The following is a 22038-nucleotide window of genomic DNA, read 5'->3' as shown; positions in this document are numbered from 1 at the left end:
TTCAGTTCAAATAGTATCTGTGCAATCAAGTCGACAATATTCGTCAGTGGCAAGGAACCAAAGCCCCATCAAGAAAAGTTTAGCTCAGTGCCGCTGACTCAGAGCTGAATTGCACATAGATCTCTGTTTGTGAGAGAGAAGCGCCTGTGTGAGAAGGAGGTGCCAATGAGAAAGACGTGTGAACTACACATCGTCATGCATCGTTCAGCACTCTTAACTTGAAGATTGAAGATTAGTGTAATGGAAACTTAAGAGTGTTATTGTTTTCATATCTTGAAATCTCTGTTTTATGATCTGCAAATCTTTGTATCTCAGACCATAAGTCTGAAATGATTCTAAATTAAAATTCTTTATGGAGTTCAAGGTGTAAACTTTTCAATTGGATGATTGAGGTAAACTAGAATTATTTTATGTTTTCTGGGAATCATGTATATATATCTTATGGAGCTTCTGAAGTACTAAATGGAAAAGTTAAGAAACATTTACACACCATCATCCTGTTCAAAGTTTACACACCTGCCTCTTAATGCGCTGGGTTGCCTTCATCCGTGAATGTTTATACCTTTTGTAATAGTTGTGTATTGTTGGAAACGGTACAAATATGCAGAAAATGCTAGAAAATCAAAGAATGTGCAGGGCCTGGAGGATATTTTTGAAGAACATTGGCAGTTTAACTGCATTAGAACAAACAATAGACTTGAGAGACAAGAGAAAAAGTAATTTATCATCCATGCAACAACACACAGAATGAAGATTTAGAGTACACTTTTGATTTTTGTAAATTTAGTTGATGTGGTCTTGTGGACTTGTCTTAGGGGTATGTAAACTTATGAGCAGAACTGTGTATATATATACACACATAATTTGTAAATATTTAAAAGCTGTGTGTATTGTGCTGGGATAAACCCATGATAAACCTGTGATAAGCACTGAATATGACCTGCTGTGATCTGGAGTCATTGTTTTTTCCCACCATAGGTCTCTAACCCAGATAACCATGCTGTAATTGCAGGCAAAGGGAGTTCCCGAACTCTGAATCCTGTTTTCCCCTTTTTCCATTTCACATCATTGTTTGCTGAAGCAGTCGGTCATGCTGGACGGTCAGGAGGTCTCACCATGGCCTTCTTTTCCCAATACACTCAGAACATTGGCTCGAAGGGGTGACCTCACCTATTGTTCGACCTCTACTGAAACATATTGAACGCTTGAGACAAAGGTGACGTCCTAGTTTGACTTCCTACTTTGCGCAGCAGCCAAATGAAAGCTGCATGAATTTGGTTTTTACATTTTTAACAGGTAATGTACAAAATCAGACATGCACATAAATATAGAAGTCTACAAAGTACTTTATAATGGCTTTCATATTTTAGATGCACTCAGTATACTTATATACTAAAAGCATTATAAAAAACACTTATGAGATTTAACAAGATCTGCATTCCTGCTGAACATCACATCAAATGTCAAAAAATCATGTTTGGAGTTACAGTAAACTCATCTGATGGATTGCAAACTACTCTTTATCAAGTTAAAGGGTTAGTTGACCCAAAAATGAAAATTAGCCTGTGTTTTACTCAAAACATCCTATGTGTATGTTACTTTCTTCTTTTAGACGAGTCCAATTGTCCTGGCCCCTCCAAGCCTTTCAATGGGGATAAGAGGGTATGTGTTGTCAACAGTTCAGAAAATGTGAAATAAAGTGCACACATCCGTAATAAAACGTCCCGCACACGGCTCTGGGAGGTAAATAAAGGCCTCCTGTAGCGAATCCATGCATTTTTGTAAGATAAATATCCATATTTCGTAATAAACACTTTTTTTCTCACTTCCGCTGACTGTCATACATGGAAGCTGTTCCAGCGGATCATGTAAGACGTCGAAGCTGCGTGATTAGTGACGAACGGCGGAGACAAAACAAAACAAAATGCCATTCATGAATTAGGAGCACAAAACAAGGATTTGTAAATAACTTTTTTTGAGGATTTTGATATAAGCCAAGAGGAGACTCTTTGCTAAAGTAAGGAAACTTTGTTTCCTTTGCTCCTGCATTTCTCAGAGGAACATGCACAATGCAAGCCGTACTACATCATCTGCCTGAACGTCTTCTGCATATGACAGTCAGCGGAAGCAAGAAAAACATGTTTTTTACATTTGAAATATGGATATTTATCTTACAAAAATGCATGGATTCTCTACAAGAGGCCTTTATTCACCATCCAGAGCCATGTGAGGGACATTTTTATTACGGATGCGTGCACATTATTTCCTGTTTTCTGAACTGTTGACAACCAACACCCACTTACCCCTATTGAAAGGCTTGGAGAGGCCAGGAATTTTTTTTATATAACTCCGATTGGGTTCGTCTGAAAGAAAAAAGTCACATACACCTAGGATGCTTTGAAGGTGAGTAAAACACATGCTAATGTTTATTTTTTGGGTGAAGAAACCCTTTGATTTGCATTCCATGTACTAAGTAATTCATGGTTGTGCTTGGAAGAACATACCTGTGAACATACCTGCCATAGACTGTGGCATGCGTGTAACAGTCATTTTTAATTTCCCATTTTTGGCATCAGCTTAACTGCAGAAGATCAAAGAGAAACTTTGTGCTCTTTGCTTCAGTCAGTTAATTGGAAAACCTTAGCGGTTATTAAACTTTCATCATAAACATCTCAGCTAGACATGTTTTCTTCTCGTTTCAACACTCATTCAAGCCAGTAAATATATGCATGAAGAGATGACATCAGTGCAGTAACGGCTTCCCCGTTTGCGCTCGGAAAGTGATGATGACTAACCAGTGTGCGCACATTTCATTTCAGTCACATGTTCCTGCATAATGTTTTCTCAGGACATTCCCACATAAGTGTGGTCACACCAGCAACACAGATGGCTGATCTTTAGAAATGTTTTGAACTTCAGCATCAATCTATCTATCTATCTATCTATCTATCTATCTATCTATCTATCTATCTATCTATCTATCTATCTATCTATCTATCTATCTATCTATCTATCTATCTATCTATCTATCTATCTATCTATCTATCTATCTATCTATCTATCTATCTATCTATCTATCTATCTATCTATCTGTCTGTCTGTCTGTCTGTCTGTCTGTCTGTCTGTCTGTCTGTCTATCTATCGTTCTATCTATCATTCTGTCTGCCATTCCATTTATGTCCATTAATCAATCCATCCATCATTCTATTACAGTTTTTCTCAGTCGCTTTGGTACATTTCTCGAATCATCCTTGAGATTTGCAAAACAGTAAGTGCATTTCTCAAAACAACTCGTACAAAAAGCAAAACAACATGGATTACCTGCAAAAGCCAGTCTCTTGCTCAAAATCCTTAGTTCATCTCTCAAAAATAAATATCTGTGTCAATGAACATGTCATTGCCATCAGAATGAGACAAAGTCCTTGTGTCATAGTTTATGGATAAGACAGTCAAATTACTTAGTCATGTTGTCAATACAACAGTGTACTCTGGAGGGATGTTCTGATGTAAACTATGGCAACATTTTGGATGACAATTACTGTATTGAACAGTATGCCATATGCTTATGTATGTAAGTACACATTTACACATTAAAGTTTTTGGGATATTGATTGAAAGAGACTGGATAGAATTCCCAGTTACACTTTTACAGTACTAGTGGTCTGACCCAAAAAAAAAAAAAAACCCCTTTACAATGCCATTGTGATATAGAAAAGGAAAAAGAAATATGGGCACAAGGATGAAAATAAGTCCATTGTCAGAATGTGTAACTCTTGTGTTGTCCTCTGTCTATACAGTATAAGCTTTCTAACTGAAGATTCATGAGATGAACCTTGGAGCTATTTCAGAGAAATGGTTTATCATTGGTTGATCTACATACTCTTCATTAGTCAAGATTCACTTGCACAATTCATGCCAAATCGACAAAAAGTCTTATAATAATGTGTAAAAATAAAAATAAAAAGTGTGCTTGGCAGTTTATGACAACTAGATTAACCATTTTGCATTTAATGACTTATACGATGAACTAAAGACTAGATGTTTTGAGGGTTAAGACTATTGCACAGAAAACTATATAATACATTTTGAGCGACATGACTTTAGCAAAGGATAATGTAGGAAACCGCAGATAAATGTGTGTAATCAATTTCATGAATGTACAAAAGAAATCGCAACTTGTTCAAAAGAACGAGAAACTGGTTTTGTGATGTGTATAAATGACTAGATGATGTGGAGGTTGTACAAGTAGTTTAGAGAATTTCATTTCTGATTTGAAAATTGCACCAAAGTGACTAAAAAACTGTATTATATTGTTCTGTTTATCTGAAGCTAATTTAGTTCACATTCTTCAAACTATCAAAAGTTTGGAGGGAATTGTTTCTTTAAACAGGCAAATTAACCTTGCCTTAATTGATATCTAGGGATATATTTCTAATTCTCACAGCATGTAGATTAATTTCATGTAAACTGGCACAATATATTTAAATAGGCATTCCTACGCCTACACTGGTAGTGCACATTTACTCACAGTTCATCAAGATCTGAATCTCCCAGCTATAGCTTGCAGTGGTGTGATTCATAAAGGCCTGGCTGAGAGAAGCAGTGTGGACACAGGAGACTGCAGGCCAGCATCGTAAACTTGGGCTTTATCAGGGATCTGACCTCTATGGATACAACAGGGAGGTTCACCAGCCCACATTCTCTCTGATGTTCCAGTGAATCAGATGAGAAACCCGGTAACCCTCAAATGTCTTTCACTCTTCCTCAACTTTTTCACAAAGTCTCAGCTACTTTTGCTTCATTACAAATTCACAGGGTCCAGGACAAGTTTTCATGGGAGGCTCGCCCTGATAACCCTTACACTCAGTTTACAGATTTAAGCCATTGGTTTTCTACCATAATTTTTTTAACATACTGTTTTAAAACATAATTAGTTAAACTGGTTTAAATAATTTTTAATGCCAATTACACAGTCATACTATAAATGAACATATTAAAGATGATGTTGATTTTTTTATTCAGCAAGGATGCATTAAATTGATCAAAATAAAGAAGTTTTCATAAATAGAATCAGAGGCATCAGGAAAGACATTAACGACTGGATTTAAAACAGAGTAGTTGAAAATAGAACTCTATGTATATGAGATTTTTTTGCAATAATCTCTGAAAGAAGTTTGGATTTAGCAGACTTAACAGCTTTCTGAAAAGCAGATAAAGAGTCCCTTAAAAGTTCATAGGACATCTACAGCCTGTCCTTATGCCATTTGCATTCCACTCTTATGCATATTTGTCTGAGTGAACATATAGAATCATTAAACCAGGGTGCAGATTTTTGATTGGAATGCTTGACCTTCAAAGGAACAATGGCGTTTAAAATGTTCAAGCAGGTATTAATAAATTACTGCATCAGTGTTTTCTGAAATCTGAATCAATGCCGACGACTCGTCAACTGCATTATAAGCAGTACATACCTCACAGACTGAAGGAGAGAAATTATGAATCCATTGCACCTGGACCGAGATATTACTAGATCGAAGAAAGGGCAGTTTTAAAAGTCACAGATTTATGGTCTGAAAAATATATTTAAAAAGTAAATAGTTGCATTAAATATTGTCAAATTGTAATAATATTTTACAATAATAATATTTCACCATTTATCTGTATTTTGATCAAATATAACGCAGCCTTGGTGAGCATAATTCAAAAACATAAAAAAATGTTTTTAGAATTACTTGGAGAACTAAATATTTTCATCATGTTAAATTAACTGCACACCTTATTTTATAAATAAACCCAAAAGTGCTATTCTAAAAACCCATTAGCAATATGGGGAAGCCGTGGTGAATTATCCTTCTGGGTGGGCTACAAATTGATGACACGAATAGCTCTACATCACTGAATAACATGAATTATCACATGCCTTTATAAAGAACACGTAGGTAATGCCAAATGGAAAAGGGATACAGGTAATAATCTTTTACAATTTAATGACTACATTTGCCTAATTGGATTCTGGAAAATGCACAAGGCTGCCTTTGTGTTGAATACTGCCTTATTTATACATTGATAACAGGAAGTGGGTGTTGCTTTTGTTCTGTAATTGTGCTCAAACGTGTGCGCGCACACACACACACACACACACACACAGCTGGGCTTAGAGTAAAGGAAGCTGGAAGCATCTGCAGAGGATACGTGTCGCATCCTTCCTCGGTGGTCTGGGAAACAGAAGAACGGAAACCTGTCCAAAGGAGTCCAAACAGAGGACGTCAATGCAAAATAGCAAAAGCAAAGCAAAAAAAGACTCTCAAAATCTAATCCATCTATGTATCCATCTGTTTTTGATCTGTGATGAAATATTCTTGTGTACCTGGAATGTATTTTTATTGAGATATTTTTGAGATTGCATGAGACTTCTGTTATTTGTATGCATTATCTAGGAGCAAAATGGCCACAGAAAAGCTCTATCTGGGCCACAGTCACATTTGTCAACACAATGAAATTAGACAGCTTTGGGAAAATAAGGGTTGGGGAACTGTCAAACAGGAAGCAAGTGACAATCTGATGTTTTCTTGCAGTGAGGCAGACCCTATTTTAAGCTCAGAACGCTGAGTGTTAGGACTACAAATCATCATTGCGTCATTTTGTGACTAGAAAGTGCAGTAAAATTGTCCCATTGAAACCTCACCTCCTTTCATCTGCTGCAAATGTTATGAATGGATATGCATGCCTAAAAACATATTGAATTAGATTATATTGCCACCATGATTTTTGGATGATCTAAATGCCAAGTGGGCAAAGTAATACATCTTTTGTAGCAAACATACTGGATATTTTTCTATAAAACATTAAAAGATGCTGGTGTAGCCGACAGAGCTTGACAGAACAGATGTGACACTTTGACCTTTGTGATGATAACATCAGCTGAGACAGGGGTCTTTCTATATTCCCCTGCTCCGAGGGAAGAGGTTAGGGTTAGGTGTCATCAAAAGTAGGGCGAGGTGTCCTGAGACGGTGGGGTGCAAGCTCAGGTCAGGGTGATAAACTGCAGCAGGACTTCCTAGCTTACGCAAGGAACATAGTCCAGCACAATGGTGTGAGACATAACCAACACAAAGCTCAGCTTGTTTTGAATGCTTATACTTTTTTAAGTCATTAATTCACATTAAACTGAAGTTACAGTAAAGATCTGATTTCAAATAAATATTGTTTTTCTGTTCATCAAAGAATCCTGAAAAAAAATAGACAAAAATAATAAGCAGCATAACTGTTTTTAACATTGATAAAAATAAGAAATGTTTCTAGAGCAGCAAATAAGCATATTAGAATGATTTCTGAAGGATCACGTGATGCTGAAGACTGGAGTAATGGTTGCAGAGTGTCAAAGACGTTTGACCAAATTGGTTGACCAAAGGAAGACAGCTTGGCCATGTTGGTCCACCAGCTAAACCAGTACCAAAGCAACGCAAACCCACATAAAGTAGTCTAGATTTTGTTTTTTTAATCAGGGTAAACTTCTTTTATATTTTCTGCTTTAAATGATAATGGTGCTCATGTGCCAGTGCTCAATATAAACAAATACTGAGAGAGGAAATGTGCATGAAAACTAGCAATTAGTGTGTAAACCCGGTGAGAGGAACATGTTGCTAAAATAAAGACCTCCTGTTTCTCATGGATAAGAGAGGGCATGGTCTATATTTAGCATGTCTGAAGCAAAATCACATTGTTATATTTCAAGCTGATATGCAGATACCCTGCAAGGGGTTTGAATATAATTTTTTCTTCTGTCCTTGTCAGTTGTTTTATGTAGATGTATGGGACATTTGCCAGGCATAAACCTTTGGTACAGATGATTTGGTTATTTTAAGTTCCAAGGAACTTCCAAGGAACCCATCTATACATATAAATTTCCCCATTTAATGTTTTAAATAATATTCAGAAATGTATATTAAAAAATGAAATGAAAACATTTGAACGCTTATTGCATTCCAATTAGATTGAATAAATAAATAATAAAAACTAGTGTATAGTATAATCTCGACTGGGTTAAAATAGAAGTCGGTCAAGATGGACAAATTTATCAGAATCTTTTCATTAAAGAGCAGGTCTTAACTACTTGACATGTAATAATGTATTGTGATTTTAGTGTCAAGCTCAAGCGACCAGTAAATCTGTATTAAATATGCACGACCTTGTATTACAGTCTGGGAGTGACGTCATTGCAGAACAGAATAACTCAAGACAGAGGTTTTACTGGTCAGAGAAATCACAGACAACCTGGCAGAAAGTTATTATAAAGGCAGTGATTTTAAAACAGTACAGCAATGGTATAGATATCAGAAGCTTGTGCCCTTTTTAAACAGATGACAAACGTTTGTGGATATTTTACTTGTCAGCAGTTTGCTACAATTTAGTTGGCTGAAGAAACTGGAAAAATGCGAACTGTCAAACAAATAAATGCATTATGCTTGTCCTGTAGAACATTTCAAAAATAAAATGAAAACATGAAATAACTGCCCTGGTGCTAGATGTTGAGAGTGTTGGCTACTACTGCCACCCTGTGGAATAATGCTACTGTGAGACTTGAATTACAGAATTAGGTCTACTGTTTTCTACTTACTATTTTTTTATTAATACTTTTGAATTCTTATATATATATATTACATTTAATTTAGCAAGTAAGTAATTAGCAGACTTACGAATGAGGACAATGGAAATCTGTATTAAATATTAAAATCAAAATCAGTATTAAATCAAAATCAACAAGAGAGCAATGATATGCAAGTGCTATAACAAGTCTCAGTTAGCTTAACGCTGTACATAGTAATTTTTTTTTATTATATAATAAATAAAAAGAAAACATATAGAATAGAAAAATATTAAAGCAAGCTAGTGTTAGACACCTTTTTTGCTTTTGTTAATTACAACCCGAATTCCGGAAAAGTTGGGACTTTTTTTACATTTTAATAAAATGTAAACTAAAGGAATTTCAAATCACATGAGCCAATATTTTATTCACAATAGAACATAGATAACGTAGCAAATGTTTAAACTGAGAAATTTTACACTTTTATCCACTTAATTAGCTCATTTAAAATTTAATGCCTGCTACAGGTCTCAAAAAAGTTGGCACGGGGGCAACAAATGGCTAAAAAAGCAAGCAGTTTTGAAAAGATTCAGCTGGGAGAACATCTAGTGATTAATTAAGTTAATTGATATCAGGTCTGTAACATGATTAGCTATAAAAGCTTTGTCTTAGAGAAGCAGAGTCTCTCAGAAGTAAAGATGGGCAGAGGCTCTCCAATCTGTGAAAGACTGCTTAAAAAAATTGTGGAAAACTTTAAAAACAATGTTCCTCAACGTCAAATTGCAAAGGCTTTGCAAATCTCATCATCTACAGTGCATAACATCATCAAAAGATTCAGAGAAACTGGAGAAATCTCTGTGCGTAAGGGACAAGGCCGGAGACCTTTATTATGCCCGTGGTCTTCGGGCTCTCAGACGACACTGCATCACTCATCGGCATGATTGTGTCAATGACATTACTAAATGGGCCCAGGAATACTTTCAGAAACCACTGTCGGTAAACACAATCCGCCGTGCCATCAGCAGATGCCAACTAAATCTCTATCATGCAAAAAGGAAGCCATATGTGAACATGGTCCAGAAGCGCCGTCGTGTCCTGTGGGCCAAGGCTCATTTAAAATGGACTATTTCAAAGTGGAATAGTGTTTTATGGTCAGACGAGTCCAAATTTGACATTCTTGTTGGAAATCACGGGCGCCGTGTCCTCCGGGCTAAAGAGGAGGGAGACCTTCCAGCATGTTATCAGCGTTCAGTTCAAAAGCCAGCATCTCTGATGGTATGGGGGTGCATAAGTGCATACGGTATGGGCAGCTTGCATGTTTTGGAAGGCTCTGTGAATGCTGAAAGGTATATAAAGGTTTTAGAGCAACATATGCTTCCCTCCAAACAACGTCTATTTCAGGGAAGGCCTTGTTTATTTCAGCAGGACAATGCAAAACCTCATACTGCAGCTATAACAACAGCATGGCTTCGTCGTAGAAGAGTCCGGGTGCTAACCTGGCCTGCCTGCAGTCCAGATCTTTCACCTATAGAGAACATTTGGCGCATCATTAAACGAAAAATACGAACTCTTCAGCAGCTGGAAATCTATATAAGGCAAGAATGGGACCAAATTCCAACAGCAAAACTCCAGCAACTCATAGCCTCAATGCCCAGACGTCTTCAAACTGTTTTGAAAAGAAAAGGAGATGCTACACCATGGTAAACATGCCCCGTCCCAACTATTTTGAGACCTGTAGCAGAAATCAAAATTGAAATGAGCTCATTTTGTGCATAAAATTGTAAACTTTCTCAGTTTAAACATTTGCTATGTTATCTATGTTCTATTGTGAATAAAATATTGGCTCATGTGATTTGAAAGTCTTTTAGTTTTCATTTTATTAAAATTTAAAAAACGTCCCAACTTTTCCGGAATTCGGGTTGTATATAATAAATAAAAAGAAAACAAACAGATAGAATACAAAAAGATTAGAGAAGCTACACTCTTAAAAGTAAAGGTTCTTCAAGGCTGCCATATAAGAACCATTTTTGGTTCCGCAACGAACCTTTCAGTCAAAGGTTCTTTAAAGAACCATAAAGAACCAAGTGTAAGTTATTTTAGTATATCACTAAATGAAAACGAGAAATGCTGCCTTGGAAGCTATATCCATTCTTCAAAGTGCTCATCCCATGAGGGGTCATGAGGCCTTGGCAGTTAGCTGAAATATATATTTTTTTAATTTCAATTCAGTTACTGTCTATTTTATTTCAAATAATCAAAAAATAATTATGGTCTTAGATTTATTTTTAACTAACTAAACAAAACTTAAGTCAAACTGGACAAAGCTTTGGCTGAAGTTCAAAACAGTATAACGTGCTTTAATGCTTGAACAGTTTAAAAATAAATCTGAAGTTTTGGATGTATGAGGTTGCTAGGATATTTCTGGTGGTTACTAGGGCATTGCTAGACAGCATATTCAAGGGCATATTCAATGTGGAGGACTGGTATTATATACTGTGGATAATGGTCATTCTTGCTGGATGTCATCAGAGATCTATTAACTGTCAGTATGTACATATATACAAATAATAAATAGGCCTATGATATATACAATACATAATGTTGGCTTCTGTAGAGTTGCTTATAGTTTGAATTAATGCCTTTTATTGTACAATTAAATTATATCACGTATATCACGTAGTGCACATTTAACAACTAACTTTAACTTTACTCATGTTACGTACCTATACGATAAAGAGTTGAGTTACTTGAGACTTACTTTCAGCAAAGTAAAGAGTGTATGAAGTCAGTGCATATTGGAGTTCATAATGTTTATGGCCCGAAGAAAGAAACTGTCCTTAAATCTCTTAGTCTTTGTTTTAAAACATTGGTAACTTCTGCTTGATGGCAAGAGCTGAAACAAGTGAAAACCTGGGTGTGTTGAGTCCTTTTGTATATTTTTGACCATTTATAATTTATATACCATTTATAAACTTGTTTAACAATCAATTAACTTTTCACTGTAATCGAACAGAAATAAATAACACTGAACTGACTGGAGCTGAATAAGGACACCATTGCACGTTTGTTGTGTAACTGATGAACTTTGCAACATTGATACTGTTATTAAATTAAACTGAATCAACACTGAACTGACTGGAGCTGAATAATGACACTATTGTCTTCTGTAGAGCTAATTTACATCTGAAAATGAAGTTTAATAATTGATGTATTTTGCAATACTGTTATTTTTACTGTTACTGTTATTTTGTTTGTTACTTCAAAGCTTCTTTGAAACAATCTGTATTGTATATATCTCTACCCAGCAATACAAAACGTCCTTTCACACATTTTATTGAACATTGTATTTTCCTGAAACGTTTTGGTTGGACGTCCGTCTAATGTTTTTGTTTCAGAACTTTGACAGAACATTCAAAAGTAACGTTCCCATAATGTCTGCAAAATGATAAAACGAAAAGTTTATGAAAACGTTTGCATTACCAAGAAAAAAAAGTTTAGAAACCTGGACGTTTTGAACGTTCAGAGAATATTCAAAAAAAGTTTTCATCATTTCATGGGAACGTTCGCAAAGCTTTCTCAGAACATATACTTGTCAGTTGGTTATATAAATTAAACCTAAAACCCGGTTTTGCTGTAAACCTGTTTGAAATGTGTGCCAAAAGTTCTGCGTCTATCATTGGCTCCCTGTAGACATCCGGGTACTGCAGCACAACCAGAGCCAACCTATGAGGCCAAAGACACCAATATGGCGGAGGTAAGCTGGATAGCTGGAAAAAGTATTCGATTTTAAATACATATTTTTAACGACTTACTGTGTTATTGGTGGCTTTCATTGATATATATGCGTAAAGTAGATCCTGATACATGTACGCCGGGGTTATAGTAATAATTGTGTGAAACCGACGATAGTAAACTGGTTTAAATGAAGAGTGATCTAATGTTATCAGGATCGGAGAGGCCTCTGAATCTCATCCCCGTTAGCTCACAGGGAAAAAAAACAAAAAACCAAGAAATCATCTCCTGTAATTGATACATTACTCGATATAAATGTCGTTTTCATGACGCATTTGATTTGTTTTTTAGGCTTCATTGTGTTGTAATATATTGTGCGCATGCATGTTTGCTATTAACTTGCAGGAAAGGAAAGGTTTGTTTTATGGTGTGAGTCGATAGGATCTTGCAGTGTGTAGAGAGGATGACAGCATCCGTATAGAGATAATGGCAGTTTGGTTTGTGTCATTAATACGTGCAGTTTTATTGCATTAAAAAGTAGTTAAGCATTATATATATATATATAAGAAGTGACATATGCTTCTATTTACATTGATATGCATTTACTCTCATGGGTTTTACTTTTAATGTTTGCATGCAAACTATGTAAAATTGAGTATTCGCTTTGTTTCATACGTTTCTATTGATTATCTTTGCAGTGTAATGTAGTTTGCACAACGTGATAACCTATTTCTTTTTCTTTACATCCGTCTGCACAGGCTTCCTTTGGGAGTTCGAGCCCTGGTAGGCCTCATTTTGTGTTTTTCATGTGTATTATTATTATTATTTTCGTAGTAATATTGCAAGTAATAGAATAGACCAAAATTAATGTTTTTTTTAAATAGCCGATACTGCTATCCAGAGGGAAAGATAAGTTCATATAATACTAGACTAAAATGTAATGTCAGTTCTATTGTTTTGAGTTGTTTGCCATTTTTTCATTTTTGGGGAACTATTCATTTAATGTACAATTTCTATCATGTTCCACTAAATGTTGTACTAAAATCAGCCAATCATATTTCTCCCCCAGTTGGCTCTTTGTCCTCAGAGGATCATGACTTTGATCCAACAGCTGAGATGTTAATTCATGAGTATGACGATGAGAGAACTTTGGAGGAGGAAGAGCTTTTGGAGGGAGAGAAGCATTTCAGTGCAGAATTGTCAGACCTGGAGAGGGTAACGTACATTCATAACAATCCACTTTTTTTCCTTATTAAAAACTGTTGTTCCAAAACATTGTGTTCAATCTCTGGATGATTGAGACTATATTTTTGTTTTGTAACATGTCTTTTTTTTTTTTACATGGATAGGAGCGGAACATGCCGATCGAGGAGTTGTTGGCTATGTATCGTTATGAGGCACCAGTCAGTACTGGGGCGGGATCTAGCATGGACAGTTCCTCTGTTGAACTAGCTGATGATCTGCCTGACATGACCCTGGATAAGGTAATTGACATGAGTTTGCTTCAGTGCTAGGGGAAATTGTCAACAAGATAAAATCACTAATGGTGTTCTGTTTCAGGAGGAGATAGCGAAAGATCTCTTGTCAGGAGATTATGAGGAGGAGACCCAGTCCTCTGCTGATGACCTGACCCCTTCTGTCACCTCCCACGAGGCCACAGACTTCTTCCCTAGAACACTCAGATGTGAGGAGGCTCATTACACCCCTTTACTCATGTAGTTTGTGTGATTTTATCTGAATGTTGTACAACCCGAATTCCGGAAAAGTTGGGACGTTTTTTATATTTTAATAAAATGAAAACTAAAAGACTTTCAAATCACATGAGCCAATATTTTATTCACAATAGAACATAGATAACATAGCAAATGTTTAAACTGAGAAAGTTTACAATTTTATGCACAAAATGAGCTCATTTCAATTTTGATTTCTGCTGCAGGTCTCAAAATAGTTGGGACGGGGCATGTTTACCATGGTGTAGCATCTCCTTTTCTTTTCAAAACAGTTTGAAGACGTCTGGGCATTGAGGCTATGAGTTGCTGGAGTTGTGCTGTTGGAATTTGGTCCCATTCTTGCCTTTATATAGATTTCCAACTGCTGAAGAGTTCGTGGTCGTCTTTGACGTATTTTTCGTTTAATGATGCGCCAAATGTTCTCTATAGGTGAAAGATCTGGACTGCAGGCAGGCCAGGTTAGCACCCGGACTCTTCTACGACGAAAGCCATGCTGTTGTTATAGCTGCAGTATGTGGTTTTGCATTGTCCTGCTGAAATAAACAAGGCCTTCCCTGAAATAGACGTTGTTTGGAGGGAAGCATATGTTGCTCTAAAACCTTTATATACCTTTCAGCATTCACAGAGCCTTCCAAAACATGCAAGCTGCCCATACCGTATGCACTTATGCACCCCCATACCATCAGAGATGCTGGCTTTTGAACTGAACGCTGATAACATGCTGGAAGGTCTCCCTCCTCTTTAGCCTGGAGGACACGGCGTCCGTGATTTCCAACAAGAATGTCAAATTTGGACTCGTCTGACCATAAAACACTATTCCACTTTGAAATAGTCCATTTTAAATGAGCCTTGGCCCACAGGACACGACGGCGCTTCTGGACCATGTTCACATATGGCTTCCTTTTTGCATGATAGAGCTTTAGTTGGCATCTGCTGATGGCACGGCGGATTGTGTTTACCGACAGTGGTTTCTGAAAGTATTCCTGGGCCCATTTAGTAATGTCATTGACACAATCATGCCGATGAGTGATGCAGTGTCGTCTGAGAGTCCGAAGACCATGGGCATCCAATAAAGGTCTCCGGCCTTGTCCCTTACGCACAGAGATTTCTCCAGTTTCTCTGAATCTTTTGATGATGTTATGCACTGTAGATGATGAGATTTGCAAAGCCTTTGCAATTTGACGTTGAGGAACATTGTTTTTAAAGTTTTCCACAATTTTTTTACGCAGTCTTTTACAGATTGGAGAGCCTCTGCCCATCTTTACTTCTGAGAGACTCTGCTTCTCTAAGACAAAGCTTTTATAGCTAATCATGTTACAGACCTGATATCAATTAACTTAATTAATCACTAGATGTTCTCCCAGCTGAATCTTTTCAAAACTGCTTGCTTTTTTAGCCATTTGTTGCCCCCGTGCCAACTTTTTTGAGACCTGTAGCAGGCATTAAATTTTAAATGAGCTAATTAAGTGAATACAAGTGTAAAATTTCTCAGTTTAAACATTTGCTACGTTATCTATGTTCTATTGTGAATAAAATATTGGCTCATGTGATTTGAAATTCCTTTAGTTTTCATTTTATTAAAATTAAAAAAACGTCCCAACTTTTCTGGAATTCGGGTTGTAGGTGTTTTATAGTTTAATAATTGTAATTTATTATAAACTTAAACAACATAGAAAGTAGTCATAATTTGACTTTGTTTTTTTGTTTTTTTTTACACTGTGTACTTAAACTTTATTGGTAGACAGCAGGGAAAAAGTAATAATTTCAAGCATATTTTCATATTTTGTTCTTTTTAAAGGTATATGCAAATTTATTTAATGGACTTTGTTTGTTGGTTTGTTCTTTGTTTATCAGCTAACGCAACATATGATGGTGATAAAGAATCTGAGGGCGAGGAGGATGGTGTAAGCAGTGAAGATTCTAGGAAGGTTAGTCTCATATCATTCATATGTTGTACATGATTTTTGACCTTCTCTTAATACTCTTAATAATAGAAATGTAGATTATTCAATATAATTTATATTTATTTATATTTATATATATATATATATATATAAATAAATATAAATTATATTGAATAATCACCAAAACTCACCAAGGTTGCATTTATTTGGTCACAATGCAGTAAAATTGAAATATTGCAATTAAAATAAAAGGACTTTTCTATTTAAAATCTAATTTGTTCCTGTGATTTTCAGCAGTCTTGAGTGTCACGGTAGCTTCAATCTACAGTGTCACATGATCCTTCAGATATTGTTCTCATATGCTGATTTGTTGCTCGAGAACTTTCTTTATCTGTGTTAGTTTTGTGGAAACCATGTTACACTTTTTGTTTCAGCATTCTTTGATGAATAGAAAGTTAAAAAGAGCAGTATATATTTGAAATAGAAGTTGGTTGTGCATTATGGATATTTTTACTGTCACTTTTAATCAGTTTAATGCATATTTGCAGAATAAAAGTATTAACTTCTTAAAAAAAAAAAGTCTTACTTTCTGATAATTAAATTAAGTCTTTTATTATAGTTTTTTTGCTCTAAAATGCAGGAAATAATGGTCGGATCTCAGTATCAAGCAGAAGTTCCAGTGGGGCTCAGCCATTATAATAAGGATGGAAAAGGTGAGTGTTTTATTTAAACTGCTTAGTGTGACTTTTTAACTTGGATTAACTGTAATTAAAATGATCACTGCAATCACTGTAAATGACCATTTTAAATGTGTGTTGTTTAAAGCGTATGAGGAGGAAGATCAGCTGCTGTGGTGTCCTGATGTGCTGTCCGAATGTAAAGTGAAAGACTACCTCAGAGACGCGCTGTCACAGTCTACAGATGACAGCACAGAGGATTCCACATTTGAACACATACAAGATAACGAACAGGTATGTGCTTTCTAAATACTCTCATTAATTCATATAATTAATGTGAAAATCTGTTGCCCATGTGAGAGCTGCTGCTGTTGTTTTAATTGCATTTTTTTTCTATGACCTCCTTTCTAGGCCTTGTTGGAGCTTTTGAAAACTAATTACGACACCCGTGAGGCACTGACGCGATACCGCAGTAATGTGAAGGCTTCGAAAGGTAGGCTGTTCTGTACAAGACCAGCTTGAAATCTTTTGTACTTGTAATGGCATAAATGTTCTCTTCTCTTTATGTTGTTTCGAAAGAAGAATCCCCAGCGTGGTCTGAGGATGAATGTAGGAACTTTGAACATGCGCTGCAGATTTATGAGAAAAACTTCCATCTTATTCAGAAACACAAGGCAAGTAAATTATGTTGTCTTTTCCACTGGGTTTGATCAAATGAAAGGAAGTATTACTTGCTGCCAGTGGTGTTTTTTTTTATACTACCATTAAAAAAAAAATGTTATATAATGTTTTAAGTCTCTTACCCTCACCAAAGCTGCATTTATTCAATAATATAAATACAGTAAAAGCAAACGGTTTCCTAATTTAATGTTTTAGAATGTAATTTATTTGATCTAACTTTTGAATGGTGGTGTAGCTATTTAAAGTATTTTAGACTAAAATATGTATTTTTATATTAATATTACATTAATGGTAACACTTTACAATAAGGTTCCATTAGTTAATGTACTAACTAACACGAACAAACTATGAACAATACATTTATTACAATATTTATCTTTGTTAATGTTAGTTAATGAAAATACAGTTGTTCGTTGTAAGTTCATGTTAAGTCACGGAGCATTAACTAATGTTAACAAGCCTAACTTTTGATTTTAATAATGCATTAGTAAATGTTGACTAAAATAGTTATAACTAAAATAGTTAACTAATGTTATCCTTGGTAAGGATGCAACAACACCATCAGCTCACGGTTCAATACATACTTCAGTTTTTTTGACCATGGTTGGGCACACCAGAGTGCTTTTCCTGATTTGCGATTTAAAATGTGATGTTTTAAAACAAATTAATACATAAACCCCTCCTATAAACAGGAAAAAACATGAACTGTCATGTGTCTACATTAAATTTCTTTTGAGAGCTATTCACACTTTCCCTTTATCTTTTTGAATGTCTGTATTCTCATTGCTTTCATTTTTTTTTTTTCAGGTTCAGACACGCACTGTAGCAGAATGTGTGGCTTTTTATTATATGTGGAAAAAGTCCGAACGTTTTGATTACTTTGCTCAACAGAACCGATTTGGCAAGAAGAAATATAGTTGTTACCCTGGGGTGACGTAAGTACTGGGATGTGTAATTATTGTTCCTTGTGCCTGTGTTTGAATTAAAGTGTTGGACTCAGCTGTGTTGACTTCCTCCTCAGAGACCTGATGGACAGGCTGGTGGATGAGGCGGAGGGTCTGGCGGTGGACAGCTCGTCATCTGTGTGTTCAGCAGGAGAAGGGGGAAGGAACGAGGCATCGACAGAGCATCAGCTCGGACTGCTCAACTCCATCACTGCCAGTGACCTTACAGGTGAGCTCAGCTGCCGCAGTAGTCTTGATTCATGAAGAACAAATTCATATGAACCAGTTCTTTTAATGAATCACTTACAACATGAAGTCATCTGTTTGAATCCTTTGGAATTGAAAGGAATCGTTCACTCATAATGTAAATTTGCTGAAAATGTACTCACCCTCAGGCCATCTAAGATGGAGTTTAGTTTATTTGTTCATCAGAACAGAATTGGAGAAATTTAGCATTACTTCACAAATAACAATGACTCAACAATGAATCCTCTGCAGCAGAGATGCTCGGATCAGCTCAAACCGAATCCACTGCTACAAATAAATTATCCTCCCGCCACCCTATATTTTTCTCTGATTTAAATATCCGCCTCGACCCGCACCTGCACCCGATTCTAATTCTTAGTTCTGCATGAAATGATGAATTGATGGTTCACTTTTAACAGCAGATTGTTGATGAGCTGATGTTAGAGCTGATCTGCACATCACTGCAAATGTCTGCAGTGCATTACAGCTCCGACACGGCCACCGGAGCTGATCACAGCCACTTTAGTTAATGTTTGTGTTTATACCAGTGACCACACATTTTAGAAGTGTCCCAGAAGTGGCTCTCTGCGCTGCTTCGCTAAAGATAGGCACCAAAGCTATTTTTGATGGGCACCGTGTCTGAGCTGCACATAATTACGTAATTGAGGATGTATTTTAAATGACTAAAAAACTGCTACAAATCTTTTTATCCTTGTGGTTCATAACTAGACTTTTAAGTGTATTAACTTTGTTCTTAGGCTACAACACAACAAAGTAGGAGATAGCAATAAATGCAATTAAACCAGACAAAACATAACCATTCAAAATCAAGAAAAACATGGAAAATCAAGGAAAACCATGTCGGACAGTCAAATATTTCGGTCTCGCAAATCCAGTTGCTTCGCTCCTGGTGTAAGTTGGCACCACGTGGAGGATGGAACAAAACCTAGTCAGAGCCATAATGGATAACGGTAAGAATAACATAATACACTGATTGTAAGACTGCTTTTAAATGAACATTTATTTTTAAATCAAAATATCTTCTTTGGCCAGATTAGCTTAAGCTTTCTAAATAGCATAAACAAAGGTTTTACTCCCTTCAAACTTGCATGGAATGTCACTGTTGTGTTCAGAAAGTTGCGGTGACAGAAACACACACACACACAAACACAGAAATGAAATTACAAAATGCATTAAAAAAAGAAAAATGCATTTAAAACACATTAATATTGTATCTCATCCACCTGCGACCCACCTGTAATTAATCAGAATGGACTCTTTTATTACCTGACCCACCCGACCCGCAGATTATCCACAGCGCCCATAGATATAACCGTGATCTGCACATCACTACTTTGCAGTGAATGGGTGCCATTAGATTGAGAGTCCAAACAGCTGATAAAAACATCACAATGATCCACAACTAATCCATACAACTCCAATTCATCAATTAACATCATGTGAAGTAAAAAGCTGTTTGTAAGAAACTAATCCATCATTTAACTTCAGATGAATCCTCTAGCCATAATAGTGTTTTCAACAGCAAAAAAAACATAAGCCATCTTGACTTAATCAGAAGAGAAATGTGCACAGATCAAGCACACTTTAAAAGTAAAACCAGCCCAAAACAATCATGTTAGTGGATTTTGATTTGAGAAGATGGACTTTTTAACTGGAAGAAGTGTTGGATTATCATAATGATTTTATCAGCTGTTCGAATTCTTGTTCTGACGGCACCCAGTTACTGCAGAGCATCCACTGCTAAGCATATTATGTAATGCTAAATTTCTCCAAATCTCTTTTGATGAAGAAACAAACTCATTTACATGGCCCGAGAGTAAGGTTTCAACAAATGTTTATTTTTGTGGGGAACTATTCATTTAGCTCAATTAATTTAATCTAAAAAAAAAAAAAAAAAATTCATTTTCACAAAAAGTTTCTGTAGGAAAACGTTTTTTCCTCAAACATATGATGAAATTGCTTTCTTTACCCCTACTTGTTCTTGCAGCCATTAGTAACAGCGTAGCAACTGTGTGCAATGGTCCTGGAGACATAAGCTGTTTGGACTCCCCGTACTTCCCCCCTCTGGAGAGTTTACACAGAGGAGCCCTGAACCATGATGATCAGCTCAGCTACTCCACAAACGGAGACAGCAGCTGCCTCAACATGCTGGATTCCGGCTTCTATCGCTCAGAACTGGGCCAGATCAATGTGTGCAGCACCAAAGACTGCGAACGGCCCTCTAGGAGGCTCAAGATGGGCCTTTCGGAGACCTTCATTAACGACATGTCTGTTACTAACCTGGGTGTGGATTTCGAGGGCAGACGCGCACATCGCATTACAGGGGCCACAATGGCGGTGTCAGTCACAGACTTCAGCAGCATAGGGAGCAGTGAAGCAAACAGTTTTCTCGCCTCTCATTCACGACAAAACCAACACACTGCACTTCAGTCTGACTGACTCCCTTCTGCTATCCAGACACATTCATCCGCTCACTGAATATTAGTTCTTTTTTAAATTAAAAAAACAAATCTATATATATATATGAATATACTTTTTGGTAGTTTTTTTTTGTTTTTGTAATATGACATCAGTGATGTCTTTATTTGTACAGAGCTAAGAAATCTTGATTTCTCAAGAGTTTAAATAGCATTTATTTTTCTTGTCCTTCAGATATTTAATATCCTTTATGTCTTTAGTCGTATACAGTTAAACCTAAATGCTGGAGCAGAGAGCCGTGGTCTCTTACTGTACTCATCCCAACACCTGCATCTTTGTTTTACGGTCTCAAAGAAGTTGCTGCCACCGAAACTGCATTTTCCAATTTTTGTGTTTTAGGATTTTTCAGTGTTAACACCACCCAAGATAGACTAAGCCTTGGGAAATGTAGCATTTTGTACGTCAGGAAACTGGCTTTTGTAATTGAAATTAGTGATTTCTTTTGGAGCAAAAAAAAAGTTTAAACAGAGCACTTCTAGTCGCTGAGATGTTTCACCCCCCCAACCCCCCCCACCCCGCCCTTTTCTTAAACGAATCCTCGAGATATCTGTTTTTTATTATCTGAATTTGGGGTTTCGATTTCGTTATCAGTTGGTGTTAGAGATGGGATGCTTTTAAACATAAGCTTTAATAACTACATTTATTGTGGTAGTCCGAACTATTTAATAGCTTGTTATTTGGGGTTGATGTTTTTTTTTTTCAAATTTTGCCAGAAACATTTTTATTTTATATTTTTCTTAATTCTCAAGTAGCATGACTGAAATGAACAGTTTCTTTTTCTTTTTTTCAGCTGTGCACTATAAAAAGAAAAAAGGAAAAAAAAAGATTTGGCATGCAAATAGTAATGTAGCCTCCAATAACATTATATTAGACAGATTGGCTCTATGGGGCAGTCATATGCACTAGACAGTATTATCATAAGTTATTTTTTATTTTCAGCTATGTATTATATTTTATAGCTGCCAGGGGTACTGAAAACACCTGAATGTTAATTGAGCTAATTTGTTAATCACTTTTTACCTCTTTATGTTAAGCTCAATG

General features: G+C 36.2%; 1 protein-coding gene across 5 annotated transcripts; it reads left to right on the top strand.

Annotated features, from left to right (window-relative positions):
- The first annotated feature begins 12240 nt into the window (after positions 1 to 12240).
- Positions 12241 to 21246, top strand: LOC132114743 (mesoderm induction early response protein 3-like). 5 transcript variants are annotated; one of them, XM_059523041.1, is made up of 13 exons: positions 12241 to 12338; positions 13075 to 13099; positions 13386 to 13531; positions 13666 to 13800; positions 13877 to 14000; positions 15901 to 15974; positions 16591 to 16663; positions 16776 to 16921; positions 17039 to 17120; positions 17210 to 17301; positions 18116 to 18243; positions 18330 to 18481; positions 20507 to 21246. In XM_059523041.1, the coding sequence occupies exons 1-13, from the start codon at positions 12330 to 12332 to the stop codon at positions 20956 to 20958; spliced, it is 1638 nt and encodes a 545-aa protein (XP_059379024.1). In that variant the 5' UTR covers positions 12241 to 12329; the 3' UTR covers positions 20959 to 21246. The 5 variants fall into 5 exon arrangements, with proteins under 5 accessions (XP_059379024.1, XP_059379023.1, XP_059379022.1 ...); XM_059523040.1 differs by having other exon boundaries at positions 17207 to 17301; XM_059523039.1 differs by having other exon boundaries at positions 12314 to 12338; positions 13201 to 13531.
- The last annotated feature ends 792 nt before the right edge of the window (positions 21247 to 22038 follow it).

The sequence above is a fragment of the Carassius carassius genome, chromosome 34 (assembly GCF_963082965.1).
Source record: "Carassius carassius chromosome 34, fCarCar2.1, whole genome shotgun sequence".
Classification (NCBI taxonomy): Eukaryota; Metazoa; Chordata; class Actinopteri; order Cypriniformes; family Cyprinidae; genus Carassius; species Carassius carassius.
The sequence above is the reverse complement of the archived record's forward strand: the minus strand, read 5'-3'. Positions and strand labels throughout refer to the sequence as shown.